The sequence below is a fragment of the Amblyomma maculatum genome, chromosome 11 (genome assembly GCF_055883805.1).
Source record: "Amblyomma maculatum isolate TAMU_Amacu chromosome 11, ASM5588380v1, whole genome shotgun sequence".
Classification (NCBI taxonomy): Eukaryota; Metazoa; Arthropoda; class Arachnida; order Ixodida; family Ixodidae; genus Amblyomma; species Amblyomma maculatum.
The window spans coordinates 125,623,966-125,639,998 of NC_139354.1; the positions used below are offsets into that span (position 1 = coordinate 125,623,966).

General features: G+C 42.3%; 1 protein-coding gene across 2 annotated transcripts in view; it reads left to right on the forward strand.

The window, feature by feature from the left end:
• LOC146174909 (uncharacterized) overlaps nucleotides 1–16,033 on the forward strand; it is a 51,734-nt gene that overhangs the window by 13,305 nt on the left and 22,396 nt on the right. For both annotated transcript variants that reach the window (XM_084583273.1, XM_084583272.1), the window contains exons 3-5: nucleotides 4,140–4,214; nucleotides 5,976–6,054; nucleotides 12,079–12,146. In XM_084583273.1, the coding sequence (XP_084439399.1) occupies nucleotides 4,203–4,214; nucleotides 5,976–6,054; nucleotides 12,079–12,146 (159 nt within the window). In that variant the 5' untranslated portion in view covers nucleotides 4,140–4,202. The remainder of the gene's footprint in view (nucleotides 1–4,139; nucleotides 4,215–5,975; nucleotides 6,055–12,078; nucleotides 12,147–16,033) is intronic.

Genomic DNA, 16,033 nt, shown 5'->3' on the forward strand with positions numbered 1-16,033 from the left:
AGCAGAGAAAAACGATGGAGAAGGCAGAAAGGAGTCAGCACCAACGGCGAGGGTAGGAAGTTAAGGCGGCGCAGCTCCCCTCACACTGCTGTAAATAACAAGAGATTTTAACGGGACAATATTCACGCGAGTAGGTCTAGTTAAGTACACAGGGTAGAAAAGAAGTCACTCGGAACTTTAGAGGGCGAATATACAGCTAGATGAGTTCCTACGTAGATTTCTTTTCCAATAGTTATGTTACTACACTTTAAAAGCAATTGGTTTGAAAATAAATGTTTCACTTGATGCCGAATATATTTCACAGGCATGGTGCCGAGGAAGCCGCAAGGTGACAAGCGGCTCAGAGTATATGTTGGCCAATTTCCACTTCATGTTTGTTTTTTGGTGATTAGCTTCAATCCGAATGCTCAGATAGACAGCAGCTGCCGACATCAGATATCGTTTTGTCTCCAGAAATAACAGTTATTCTCTTCTAGCGTCTTCAAATCATGCCATGAAGGTTGCCTGGATATGTCTTCTAAATATTGCATATGAATAAATTGATATGGCGAATAGTACCCCTAAGTATGCAATCATTTATGAGAATGAGGAGTAACAGAACAATAACCAATGTGATAACGCAGCAGAAACATGTCTATAACTTGTACAAAAAATAGCGTCTGTGCGTAGTGCGCACTGAAGAGGCTTCCCGACAGTATATTGAATAGCTAATTTGAAATCCATGCTACTACCCTTAATTCTGCACACCACCAAAATGATGAGAAAGACGTGCGGCCTTTTGTCGAGTATGTAGATTCATTATACTATGGAACCTAAATATGATCGCACCCCGCATGTAGAGAGAAATAACATGAGTATTAGAACTGTATTGCCCTTCTGTGGAATACTGCGCTACTTGATATACAGAGTCAGCAGAAAAAGATACCTGCGTTAGTACATCTTCTGTGGCTCTCACAAAGAAGGAGCTAGATATGATAGCTGTGCAGATGCGGAGTTGTGGTCGAAATGATAACGTGCGTGATCACACGTGATGTGTTTGTGATTTGATAAGAATGCCTTTTGTATATATGTACGTGCTTTGTCGATAAAAATAAATAGTTGTAAGTTTGCGCTTCATTCGTGTGTCGTCTTCCATTTGTCTCTGCATATCAAGTAGCGCAGTATTCCACAGAATGATCAACCAACTGGCCCCCGTGTTTGCATTATTGTATTGCCCTGTTTTATTTATGCAATTTGTGAAAGAGGCTTTAATTAGGGGCTTTTTAATGATGATTTTTGCGTGAAGCGCTTTCAGAAATAAATGTAAACCTTTGCCTCCTCAAGATATTTTAAAACACGGTTAATATTATAATGTGAATGATAACGCTGACTATTCCTAAAAAGCGAAAACAAAACAACATAATATAGAGATTAGTTACAATTTCTTTTTGTGCAGTACACTGAACGTCTCGTCTTGGGCAGTATTCTGGACTTCTTATTCAAAAAAAGAGAAAATCCCCTGCGATGCTTCTCAATGTTCTGTACATTATGATCCACTCCGACCCTTGCGGATTTTATGCAGTTTCTTACGAGATTTCCTACAATTTGTATTGAGTCTTTTTTACGACGTGGATATGAGTTTCCATTTCTCGATATAAGATTTGGTAGTTCTTTAACACAATGCATTTCGCATATAGAATTCGTTTATTGAGGCTGTAGGAAGACTTTATCATTATTATTATTATTCGTCAGCGGCAAATCTTTGCCACAGCCTGTCATTCGTTTCTATACAAGCATCTCGAAGGAATACGTTCAAGGAACATGAACCTGCCGGGCCGCTTCATCGAGCGATAGTCTGTCAGCGTCCAAGAGGGATAACCAACAGATTTTCGGGCATAGGTATTAAACCTGCAAGAGCGAGACCGGCTCCCCATCGTCTGAGCACAGGAGGACTGCCATGTCTTCCCAGTAATACCTTTAAAATCGCGGACTGCTTCTCAACCTTCTGCAATCGGCGGCAAATGTTTGCCACAGCCTGACACTATTTTCTATCCAGGCACCCCGAGGGATTGCGTTCCAGGAACATGCGCCTACCAGCCCACTTCATCGAGTGGTCGTGTGACAGCGTCCAAGAGTGAGAACCACCAGATTTTCGCGCATCGGTATTAAACCTGCAAGAGCAAAACCGGCTCCCCATCGTCTGTGCACCAGAGGGCTGCCGTGTCGTCTCAGTATTATCTTTAAAATCGCGGACTTCTTCTCAACCTTCTCAATTGCCTCCTTGACCGTAACATAATTTACTTTTTTGCATACTTTATCGTGAGTCCATGGCAGTTTGTTTTTATTGCATTCACCCCTCCTAAATGTACACCAATGTCATTTATGGTTCAAATGCTCAATTTCTTATAGAGATTGAAGTATAACATATGGAGATATGTACAATAAATGAATTATTTCAATAAATGAAAATACCCCTTATAAAGCCAGCTACAGGCTTGCTGGTTCAATTAGAATCAGTAAGCGCATCCCATGTTTAGACTAAATGCTTTTTAATACTGAGAAAAGGTTCCTAGATACTGGCTCTCATTTTGTCGTAGGTAAACGCTAGGTTCATGTATGTTAGCAATAGCGAAGAGCAACTTACGTACATTTAAATACGGTTTCATTTTTATGTGCGCAGGTTTATTTTGTATATTGAGATTGTCGTGTTTTACACATGTGCTCAAAACAGCTTTGCACTCATGAAGTATATAATGTGAGATAACCCACCTAAGGGGGCTACTATTTCTTGATTAGAAACTTTATATATCTCTGAATTTATGACTACTACAGGCGACCTTCATTCTTAAAACGCCTTCTTAACGTCTTAACTCAACAACTCGAGACCCTTATAATTATGCGAATTTTTAAATATTACAGCTAATACTCTATTTTCGCCAGAGAAATGTTCTCTGCCTTCTGAATGAAAGGTAGGGAAGGTGATTCAACTCCACATATCAGTTGACAAGTATTCTTTATATAACTACTGTCCTATTTCTGTTACTAGCACTCCATGTGAAATTCTGAAACATATGAATGCCCCAAATCTTGCTAGCTTTCTAGAAGCTAATGCATGTCTTCTTTGTAGGATCGCAACGTGGCTGTTTGCATAATATATATAAGGTAAAGGCATCAAGTATCATTTAAGCGTAAGCTAATTATCATCCTTGCCCACTCCTCATACTCCGAATTATATTTTCATACTTGTCGAAAGCGTTCGATTTATTATCACATGATTTAGTATGTTGCATCGACTGAATATTGATATCGAACTGCTTCCATTGCTTGAGTGCTTTCTTTTTAACCACACTCAATTTTCTTCGACCGATGAATCAACCCCACATCACGAACAAGAGCGCAAGAAAGCAACATTACGCATAGAGACATATATACATACAACAAGCGCTCACTTCAACTTCTTATGACCCCAGAAGGAGATCATTCACTGAACACACGAAAAGACGTCATAACGTGGCACAGATCTCATAAAAAAATTACATGAATAAAAAGGCGAAAATAAAGAAGGAAACAGAAAGAAAATTAAAAGTGACAATAAAACTAAACGAAATCAAGACTCATAAAAGAAAAAGAAAGCACAGTCTATACACTCCTGCCGAAGACGTTTCGAGAGTACCGTAATTATTTTCACACATGAAGTATTAGTCAAGTGTTCATCAAAAGTTAGTCTGGTCAGGAATGGCAGTATCGTAACAGAATTTTTCACACATCATGACAGCATGAAAAAAGACGTTTCGGATCACGTACGGGTTCGTTTATCGCAATGAGGCAGACAAGGCGAGGAAGGCCAAGAAGGAACGGGGCTTTTAGAGGACTACCTATGTCGGCTGATAAGATACAGGTGTGAACCTAGTGCGTGGTTTTTGTGTGAAAGACGGGATAGACATATGAATGTTGTTGCCTTGCGACAATTTGGTGATAGCTTGGAGCGTGTATATATGTTTTTTTTCTTTTGGTCATTTTTTAAATCACTGAACTTCGAATGCATCATCGTTACTTTACGTAGCAAAAGTGTCTGTCTGAATATCACAGCCTTCGCAGCACAATAATACATGATGTCAATAGTCATGAGAAAATTTGTTCATTGCAAAGGATTTTTTCAGCAAGGATACGCCAAGGCTTACAGCTATAAATGCAAACTCGCGACAGGGACTTACCCGGAAGGTATGCCATGCATGGTGAGTCCGCAGTTTTTTATGCACTAGCGCGGTAATTAGGGCTATTTTTTAACCTACACCAGATACACTAGTGTAGCAAAAAACCATTGGAGGTATTCGAGATTAGCCACACTAGTGTAGAGGGTGTAGGGTAAAAATTGGCCCTATTGTTTGCATCATTTTGTGCCTGCATAATGAAATTATGTAATGAAGTGGTTTATCAAGGTATCTTTCACTAACATTTATTCCAAGCAAAGACCAGTACTTGGCTTGTGATATCATGCACATATTAAGTAGACGGTGGAGTTATCAGGTGGCGAAATCTTCATGCAAGTTGCGATAAAGACATAAGATAGGAACCTTAGAACTTCTGTCGCTCCATTTGTGTAGTGGATCCATTTGCAGAACAAAACTTGGACAGCAAGTATGAAATTAATATCTTCACGTGCTAGTGACAAAGCCGCTGGCGCAATAGAGAAGGCAGGCGTAATAGCATTGGAGTCTTTATTGGGCTTAAATCCCTCCCAGAAGCACTAACTCACAGCGTTAATATCAGCAAACATGCTCGCCGGTCCTCGAACAGAGAATGCCCCTTGCATTCAGCAGTGCTCAATTTAAATTCGGTGCTGAAACATCTAAATATTGCAGCCAAGGGATACTTAAAAAATGCGGAATAATACGGAAATAGTGGTGCTTGCTTGCAATCATTCCAGACTACTCTGGGCGTACTTCGCCCTACAATGAAAGTGACAAAAGCATGCACGCGATACCGATAATGAAGAAATAAGGAGCGCAAAATTGATCCGGGCGCTACAATCAGAGTTACACGGCGGTATGCTGGAGGCTATTGAAAGAAAAATGCTTACATTGTTCGAGGCAATATTCTCATGAGGAGTCCTTCATTTAGGGCACGCTTGATTTGCTCGAAAACTATTTAGGTCTCCTCGCCATCCACTTTATAGATCCTACCACTCGCTCCTAGAGTGCTGAACAAATTTTATCATCTCCAAGATCAGCGACCAATACCCTGCAGGATACAACAGGCTGATTTGAATACCCAAACTAGAAAGCCATCTCAGCCCACCAATTAGAGCTAAACTTACCACTACACAAGAACAATAATTATTTGGCCATTTTAGTGTAGTGTTCGAAACCTATTTTTTAGCTCACAAATGGCAAAAGGGTGATGAAATAAAATAATTTTGAAAAACCTTCATCTTCATTCAGTGAAATTTAGTGCACTGAGTACTCAAAATGCTAAGCGTATTTGGAAGGTAATAAAGATTGTCAGTATCATTTAACAAAAAAATCTGAAATGCTTATCTGCTATTCCAGACGTCATATTTCTTGCATTGGTTGCCATCATAGGCTTTTTTCTTTCTATGTTGCGTAATGGCGAGTATTTCTCTTGCATTTTACTTTAGTATCGCTTCAGAGAGCGTGTTTACTTTGGAGGTTTTTATTAAAATACGGTCACGTGACCGTATTTAAGTTTTTGTTCAAAATACCGCCAGGCCGTGGTATTTTGAAGAAAAACTGCAAATGTTTTTCGAACATTTCATCATGAAAAACCGAAGATACTCGATCTTTTGATTATGTTTATGTGTTTTCAGTGCTGCATTTTCTGGCTATATATTTATAGATGTCTTGTGAAAGCGCATAAGAAGAGACAAGCGAAAATGCTATTTATTATGCGGACATGCGCGGCATTGAAGGAATAAAACAATTTCAAGCTGCTTCAACGTTCGTAGTTTGACAGGCAGTTTTGTATTTTATGCACAGCCTGTAACTCACGGGGGAGAAAAAAAGGACGAACCCGGTCTCTGCAAAGGCAACAAGTGCACTCCGCTACGTGACCTCAGTAAGTATTTGTGCCTACTGTTAACAAGCTAAAAGTAGCCTTTTCTAATACGAAACAATTAAAGAGTACAAAGTTTCGCAAATATTTTGCGCCATTGAACTTCCCACTGCATTGCCAGTGCCAACTGATGCACAATCTCTTCCGAACAAGACAGTCCGAGCTCTCAGTGCGCGCACCAGCTGATCGGCGTCTTTATCGTCGTTAGTGTCGGCGCTGTATCATCTTATTCCTTACAATATATATATATATATATATATATAGCATAGGTATCTAACTTGATATAGCAATACTAAATATGATAGAGTATCTAGCTACAATGTATTGCGAACAAACCAGTTTTTAACGCTGTATTATTAACCAAACAAACGATTTGTATAAATGGAGCAAAGCAGGAGACCATACATATCATTGATGGATTCGTAATATGTTAGTTTATTCGTAACCAACAACAACAACCACAGCCACCTAGGTCCGTGTCCTGTGCTTAAGCCGAAGCCAGTGAGGCCCACAAATGAGCTTTAATATATAAGAGCGACTTGCTGGGCGCAGCTTATGTAAGATCAGCGAAATTTTAAAAACAAAGCGTTTTCTCTATAAACTGTCTAAATCTGTATTGTAAATAATATTTACTGAAACCCTTTGATCCCTTGCTGAGAATACTGTTCAAAAACCTTAGTGTGGCGGGTTCGACGTCATTAGTTTTACACTTCTGAACCATTCCGTCCGGAGGTTGACTGCACGCACGGCAGAGCAAAGGACTCTCCGATATCCCTCATTTTAAACATTTCCTCTGTTACCTGTTTCTACGCATCCCTGCACACATGGTAGTCTTTACTGCCCAGCTGAAGTTCTGCAGCACGCTTTAGTTTACTTGCAGTTGATTAAACGCAAAGTAAAGAATCTAGTTGAAAGGAAGAAAATACTCTCCCACAGAAGTATCTCACCTGTCAGAACAAATAAAACCTGCAGTGCCTAAGAAGTTTACTAAAATGAGTAACGTATCTGACGAGATCTATGAACGTTTTGAGACTTAAAAGATTTGTGCCAAATTCCATAAAATGCGGTGTGCATTGGCTTCAGGTTTGTGGCTGTTAAATAAAATATATATGTTATTTCATAATCGTTACTGTTCTAAAGATCACTGCTTTTCCTCCTCCAAAATAACAGAAAACTGTTCGATATAGATAATCGGTCTTTATCTGAATTATTAACAGATACACGGAGCTTAGTTTTTTCATATTTTCACAATTCTCAAATGTAACTGTGCTGTGGCCAGACAACTAAATTCACAAATGCCCTGACCTTGATTGCACCTGAGAGGCTTTTGAAACTTTTGCGGAGTTTGATTATTATCAATTCCGTGGGTACTGAAATACAAATACTGATTTAGTCGATCAATAAAGAGTGATTAGCAAAACAAATTCTAGCAAAGTTCTATCAAAAATAAAAGCAGGGCTCCGGTGCTAAAATATGTGAAAGGCGGAGAGAAAAAGGGGGGTCATTCAGATCGACGATTAATAGTACAAGCCGATAGCGTGTACAACACAGAGACGAGCGATTTTTATTACTTTTCAATTTTTAAGCATTTTTTTTTTAGTTCTATAATCTTTGTATAACAGTATTTATCGTCTGGAAGCATTGACGTTTCATTTTGTGCAGTTTGGCACCTTTGAACACGCCTTTAATTTTCAACTCTTTCACATATTTGAACAATCGCTAGTTCTACATTTGCTTAGCATCGTCATGCAATGGGTTTCACTCTGTGTGCTTTGACACAGAATGAAACATTCCAACAAGCCCAGGGAAGGCAGAGTCGGCCACATTTTGAAGGTCATCGTGAAGGACATGTGCAACTTCGTAATTGCCAAAGACAATCTCGACAATATCTCCGATGACATTATACACATTCGCGCGCTTAAAGCTCTCAAAACACGTCGTGTTGGGACGAAATTGCAGCGGGTGGCCAACGTTTCTACCGTGGCTAGCCTTGATGACCATACCCTACTAGAGCTTCCCTCGACTATCCGAGAAATCGTGTAGGAAGAACTTCTAACGCTCAGCCCACTTCTCCAGTACGAATGTGCTGAAGTCGCTGCCCGCAGGGCCAGTAGAAGGCCAGCTTCATCACCAAAAGCGATTGCCGCACTGTCCTTCTCCCGAGCTCCTGAAGTTACAGCTTCGATTGACTACCCGCATATTTTATTTCACCGACCCGACTGCGTCGGTGCTCGACGCCCCATGGTACGACTTCGCCTCAAGTACATCTCGAACTTCAATCCGACCTACCAGGATTCCTGAGCAGTACGAGCATGCCGTCACAACTACGACGTGCGCTGCTGCTCCTGACTCCTATCGACAGTACAGTTTGCTACCTTCCCCACCGATCTGCTACCGCTGCGGCGTCGACGGTCGCATTGCTAGGTGTCGCGCTGCAGTACGCTGCCGCCACGCTATAACCACTCGCTGCCTCGAACAGTACCGTGGTGTTCAGCAATACAGCCCCTTTTTCCAGCAGTCAAATGCTCCGCGTGGGTACTACCGCAACATCCCGAGCGAGAATCTTCGCCACCATTCCCTAGAATCTGCTCGAAGTGTTACTCCTCCATCCGCTTTCCGTGTGCGCCGTTCTTCATCACCACGGCGAGTCTCCGTGTCACTTCGTCAACAAAACTAAACAGCGTGACCAATGGCCATGAGGCCGCTGGAAATGTGCTGTGTGCCAATATGCCTCCTTGAAGTATAATGCTCAGAAACAAAACTTCGTGTGTTCGTTGATCGTGTATAAATTAGATTTTGTAGATACGGTTGCGACTGTGTCTGTGATGAGTAATCAGTTTAGGCGCTTGTTGGGACGCAAAGTGTTGTTTGAATATGACCGTGCTTCAACGTTTTGTGGTGTGAGTGGAGAGGCGTTGCGACCTCTGGGTGTGTGCAGTGCACAAGCGTCTGTGGGTGGTGCAATGTTGCAAACCGAATTCTTTGTCTTGCCCCAATCTAAATATGGAATCATGTTAGGAATAGGCTCTTAAAGTTTTGTGGCGCTACCATGGACTGCCGAAACCAAGATGTTCATTTGGACGGCTCTAATCTGCCGAGTTTGTTTTAAAGCTGCCGTAATGAAGAAACGTTTTTACTATTAACAAAGACAAAGAGGTTCCGTGCTTGGCTGCAATGTCTGTCCACATGTCCGCTGCACATATTGACCAGGTTACATTTCAGGCAGGGGTGCACCCGTTCACTCAGCATGCTTAATGAAAATAGTTATTCCTCATTGTATGATCTCCGTGCATCACGGTAGTCACTCGTTATGGACAATCAACCTATAGTCCTAGCCTGCAGTCTTACCATTCATAATGAAGCTTGCGTCATGTGGAGCCGATGCGCTCCGCGTCATTGCTTTGGCCACTGATGCTACGAGTGCCCCCATATCTCCGGCCGCTGATGAATCTTCGCTCTTCCACTTGATCAAAGCCGATCTGACCTAACTTCAATGCCGTACTCTTGTGGATATCCTTCTACCCTTTTTGGCTATGTTTGACTTTTCTCATACAATCTGACCAACCTGTTGCTCTGCACCTCGAACCTATCATACCATCGACACTGGTTCGGCTCGTCCCATCCGTCAAAAGCCAATTTGCGGGTCCTATATGAGCGCAAAGTCATTCGTGAGCAAGGGAAGGACATGCTACGGAAGAAGGTGATAAAGGAGTGATGTAGCTTTTGGGACATCCTGTGATTCTCGTGCGCAACAAAAACTGCTTGTGGCGATTTTGTGTCGAATGCTGACGTCTAAATTCTGTAACGAAAAAGGACGTCTATCCTGTTCCTCGCATAGATGATGCCCTCGACTGCCTCTCTTGTCGTGTCCTATTTTTGTTGTTTTAACCTCACATCTGACTACCGGCAAGTTCCAGTGTACCCTGCGGATAAGGAAAAAACAGCCTTTGTCACGCCAGATGGTTTTTGTGAGTTTAATGTTATGCCATTTGGGCTGTGGAATGTGCCTGCCACATTTTAATGGTTTATAACCCAATTCTCGGCGGCTTCAAATGGGATATTTGCTTTTGCTATCTGGACGATGTCTTCATAACTGACAAGTCTTTCCTAGAACATAATGACAGCCTAGTCAACATCCTGAACTGTCTGCACAGCCGCCCTAATTCTGAACTCTAAAAATTGCCGCTTTGGAGAACGCCAAGCGCTGATGCTATGACACCTTGTCAATGGTGATGGTGTTATGCCGGATCCCCCGAAAACTGCCGTTGTTGAGGCCTTTAAACCCCCGAAGACAGTGAAGGAGTTGCGCACTTTTCTAGTGCCGTGTTCGCATTTTAGACGCTTTATACATCGCTTTGTTGACGTTGCTCACCCATTGAAGTGATTTCTAAACATTTGAATATGAGGCAGCGCACCAAGAAACACATACAGGAAGAGGGACAAGCGCTGATCTTGCAACTAAATTTTATTCAGGAGCGCGTCAGAATATATACGAATCAACTGGAATAAAACAAACACAACAAAGACGGATAATATGCGGACCCCTAGGAACCCTTAATGAAAGGTGACCTTCAGGCATTTAGGATATGCAACTCTTTTTGAGATAGCAGAATTGACGGTGTCCTGACGCATGAAATCCCCACATTAGCCCCCCCTCCCCCCCCCCTTTGCCTCGACAATCTTTCTTGTTGTTTTGCATGCACGTTTGGGCATCATTATGCAAACGGAAAACTTGGGTTTGCAGGTAGGCTTGTGCTTACACTGAAATCCTAACGAGCACACCACGTCAGGCTTTCTGTCAAAGCATTGCATTGTCGGAGCAAAATACACAGAGGGCTAAATGAGTCAACGCCATAAGAATCATTTTAGAAGTCCTCCAGAAAAATTCAAAACACACAAACGAAAGAAGCAATTAGCGTTTCGGTCCAGCAAACACTCATAATATTCCGGCGAATAGCCAATAGGATGGATAGTATTTAAAGAAAAAGACTTCTGCCAATGAATGAAATTCTTCGCTACTAGAAAAATATTTACGCTCTGCCTTAGATGGAATTGTATAGAACGAAGAAAATCAAAACTGACAGACATATCAGACAGGGCTAAAAAGCGGCTCTGGTTCTAGCCGCAAAAACCTCCACAAAATTGAGATCTTCAAGTCGGACTGTAGTAAAGTAACATAATTTTACAACTCGGACTAATCAAGCGCGGAATCGGAATAAAGAACAAAAGAACCGTAAGTTTGTGTAGACAAATTGAGGCAAGAATTTTGGCAAGAATGACAATTAGAAAACCTCGGTCGGAGTAACATCTGATGCAAGCCTTGAACTTATACACTGAAAAACTTATCAGTTGTAATATGGTTTTCAATCAGTCGATTATGCAATTGGCAGATGTTTTCAAAACAAACTGCGAGAAGCTCACTTCAACGATCGTAGTTTAAGAAAAATTTTTGAAATGTAATGAAGCTTCTTGCTTGGAATTAAGCTGACACATTTACGCTTATCTGGCATTGCGGTTCGAACTAAGAGGTGATTTTTTTAAAACTTGCGGATTTTCACTTTAAGGCGTGGTATCAAGCACAGAACGGGACATAGTTCCCATAGTGGTACTGCATTGTGCATTGAGGCTAGCCCCCCCCCCCCCCCCCCCCTATCCACCACGACCACACTCCAGAATGTCGGTTTGATTCTATCCGGGGCAGCCGCGTTCCAATGCAGGTTAATAGAAGGTGCCCGTGCACTGTGCTATGGGACTAGGTAAAATCCAGAAGTATTAATTTCCTGACTTTACTGATACAATGTCGCTCATCGCCACAATCCTATTGAGAAGTTAAACATAAGAAATTACTCAAATGAATTTTACCTTTTCGGTATCTCTATGGAGCTCCTACGACCTAGGTCTACCAGAAAAAGTCATACGTTTTACTCATGCGAACATCGCCATTCTTTCAGCTTCACCTAGTAACCACAAGAAAATTTTCGAAAAATTTTACGAGATAAATATTTAATGAGCCCCTTCAAATTACAGTGGACATAGTGCGACCGTGTCTACACCCCTCGTCCCTGCGTCAGTGCGAAGATAAAGACCACGAAACAGTAAGTATTTAAACTGATTAATTCTTCTTGCTTGTTCAGTTACGTCATTAGATACTAAATAATATTTATTTAAAAGATGAGAATTATTGTTATGGGTATATCTAGTGCCGTTTTTCACAAAAAATATTTATCTACCCTTTATAGCAGCTGGTTCAAGTGAAGAAGCAGATTACAAAGTAATGGAAACAACATAAATAATTATAAGGTATTGAAAATTAAATAGCAATAATATAAAAGAAAGTGGCAAAATAACTTTATATTTTCTTATTCAACAGCATGAGCTACAAAAGAGATCAATAGGGCATTCTTATCAAATACAGGAAATGCACAACCACACTGAATATTCACGTTACCTTGCATTGGCATTACTTGCTTAGTCTCTTAATATAATAATAATTCATTAACAGGAAAGTAAAGGCTCAATATCTGCCACACTTGTCTTGTGGACACATGCACCGCACCGAAAGTACTGGTAGAAAGGTTAGAGTGAAAGTGGAAAGAGAGAAAGAGGAGCCCTAGCGGAGGGCTTCATAGCAACTTCGATCCCCTGGGATTTTTTAACGTGCACTGACATCGCGCAGCCAATGGGCGCCTCTCTCTTTCTTCTCCATCGAAACCCTGAAACAGGTGTTCAGGATCGAACCCAGGAACTCAAGCACAGTAGTCGGGCATCTTAAACACTGCACCACAGCGCCAGGGTAGGGTATAAACCTCGTCAATTCAGTTCCGTTCAGCCGTTCAGTCGTGTCCGACTCTTCGTCACCCTATGGACCATGTCACGCCAAGCTTTCCGGTCTCTCACTATCTTCCTGACATCACAAAACTTCATCTGCAGTGCCTCGAGGATGCCTTCCAACCATCGCGTTCGCTGCCTACCCCTTCTCCGGTGACCCCCAACCTTTCCCAACATCAAATCTTTCTCCAGCGACTCCTCTCTTCTCATCAGATGACCAAAGTAGCGTAGCTTTACCTTTAGAATTTGACCCTCCAATGAGCAGTCAGAGTTTATGGTCGACAATATCGACTGATTTGACCTTCTGGCAGTCCAAGGAACTCTCAGGAGTCTTCGCCAGCACCACAATTCAAACGCGTCAATTCTTCGGCGGTCAGCCTTTTTCACAGTCCAACTCTCGCATCCATACATCACAACTGGAAAGACCATATCACGAGTTATACGGATCTTGGTTGGCAGACTAATGTCTCTGCTCTTTACTAGGCGGTCAAGGCTAACCATTGCTCTCTTTCCCAGAAGCAGGCGTCTCCTAATTTCATGACTGCAGTCTCCTTCCGAGGTAATCTTGGAGCCCAAGAAGAGAAAATCTGTCACAGCTTCCACTTCTTGTCCCTTGCTGCTCCAGGACTTGATAGGGCAAGACGCCATGATCTTTGTCTTTTTAATGTTCAGTTTGAGCCCAAACTTCTCACTCTCTTCTTGTACGCGCATCAGAAGTCTCTTGAGTTCCACTTCACTTTCTGCCATTAAAGTGGTATCATCCGCATATCTAAGGTTGTTGATACGTTTTCCAGCAATCTTCACTCCAGCTGAAGACTCGTCCAGACCGGCCTTCCTCATGATGCACTGTGCATATAGGTTAAATAGGCAGGGCGACAGTATGCAGCCTTGTCTCACTCCTTTCTCAATCGGAAACCAATCAGTAAGACCATGACCAGTTCTGACTGTGTCCTCTTGTCCTTCATACAGGTTTCTGAGGAGACAGATGAGGTGAATAGGAACTGCCATCTCTTGGAGAGCTTGCCACAATCTGCTCCTGATCTACGCAGTCAAACGCTTTCGCATAATCAATAAAGCAGAAGTAGATGGGTTTCTGGAACTCTCTTGCTTTTTCCATGATCCAGCGAAGGTTGGCAACTTGGTATCTAGTTCCTCTGCCCTTGCGAAACCCAGCTTGGGCGTCCGGAAGCTCCCGATCCATATACTGCTGCAGCCTTCCTTGGAGGATTTTCAACATCACCTTGCTAGCATGCGGAATAAGCGCGATCGTGCGGTAGTTGGAACAATCTTTGGCACTGCCTTTCTTTCGAATGGGGATGTAAACTGACCTCCTCCAATCCTGTGGCCACTGCAGGGTTGTCCAAATCTTCTGACATAATGTATGCAGAATGTTAACAGCGTCATGGTTGAGGTTTTGAAGCAACTCAGCAGGAATGCCATCAATTCAGCTAGCTTTGTTCTTAGCAAGGCTGGCTAAGGCCCATTAAACTTCACTCTTCGGGATGCCTGGCTCGAGATCAGTAATCACAACCGTCTTATGTTGGGTTTGCACATTCGGGTCCTTCTTGTACAGTTCTTCCGTGTATTCCTGCCACCTCTTCTTTATCTCTGAGGCTTCAGTGAGGTCCTTGCCTCGTTTGTCCTTTATCACGCCCAGCTTAGCACAGAAGCTTCCTTTGATATCTTTGATTGTCTTATACAGAGCTCTTGTGTTCCTTAATTGGCGGTTGTTCTCAACTGCTTGGCACTGCATGTTCAGGAAGGCATTCTTATCTCTCCTTGCTATTTTCTTAAAATCTCCATTGAGAACCTTGTATCTTTCTCTTTCCCCCATAACGTTTGCCATCCACCTTTCTTCAGCTATTTGCAAAGCCTCTTCAGATAACCAGTTCGCTTTCTTACATTTCTTTTGCTTTGGAACTACCTTAGTAGAAACTTCTTGTATTATATCACGAACATCAGTCCACATCTCTTCGGGCTCTCTGTCTTCAAGATCTAATTCTTGAAATCGATTCCTCACTTCCACAGCATATTCTAATGCAATTTGATCCAGATCATACCTGAAAGGCCTTCTAGTTTTCTGCGTTTTCCTCAATCGAAGCTTAATTTTAGCAACAAGAAGCTGATGGTCGGTGCCACAATCGGCCCCAGGCCTTCTTTTTAATGCTTGTATAGCGCTTCTCCATCTCTGCCGGGAAAGAATATAATCGACCTGATTCCGGTGAAGTCCATGTGTACAGGCGCCTCTCGTGCTGTTGAAAATGAGTATTCGCTGTGGTCAGGTTGTTTTCTTGACAAAACTCTACTAGCCTCTGTCCGGCTTCATTTCGCTCGCCAAGACTGAACTTGCCTATAATTCCGGATATTTCTTCACTCCCGACCTTAGCATTCTAGTCACCTATGAGAAAAACGACGTCTGATGATTGGGTGCGGTCTAAAAGGCATTGCAGGTCCGCATAAAATCTCTCAACGTCAGCTTCTTCGGCAGCAGTGGTCGGTGCATAGACTTGGATAACTGTTATGCTGAAAAGGTGACCTTGGATCCAAAGTGAAATCATTCTGTCGTTTTTGGGGTTGTATCCTAGCACTGCTTTGCCCATTCTTCTGTTTACTATGAGAGCGACCCCACTCCTTCTCTTGGATTCGTGCTCACAATAAAAGACATAATGGTCGCCGGAGTTAACTTCTCCCATTCCGGTCCACTTGAGCTCGCTGATACCAAAGATATCAATGTTCAATCTGTCCATTTCTCGCTTGACAACATCCAGTTTACCTTGCGTCATAGATCTTACATTCCATGTTGCTATGTGATATATCTCCTTGCAACATCGGACTTTCCGGTCGATTCCCGACACATCCACAACTGAGGGTCCTTTTGGCTTTAGCCCAGCTGCTTCATTCGTCTTGGAGCTACTAGGAATCGCGCTTTGTTCATCCCCAGTAACATGTGGGACGCCCCAACCTGGGGGGCTCATCTTCCGGCGCCATATCTTTAAAATTATTGTGACTGGCCATAAACCTCTTAATGGTAGTGTATAAACCTATTTCAGTGCTAATTATCGGTAAGATAGAAAGACCAGTGCGATCAACACCTATGACATTTTTGTTAAAAAGGGCGGCGTAAACTCTCCACCATAGCTTCAAAGTAATACTC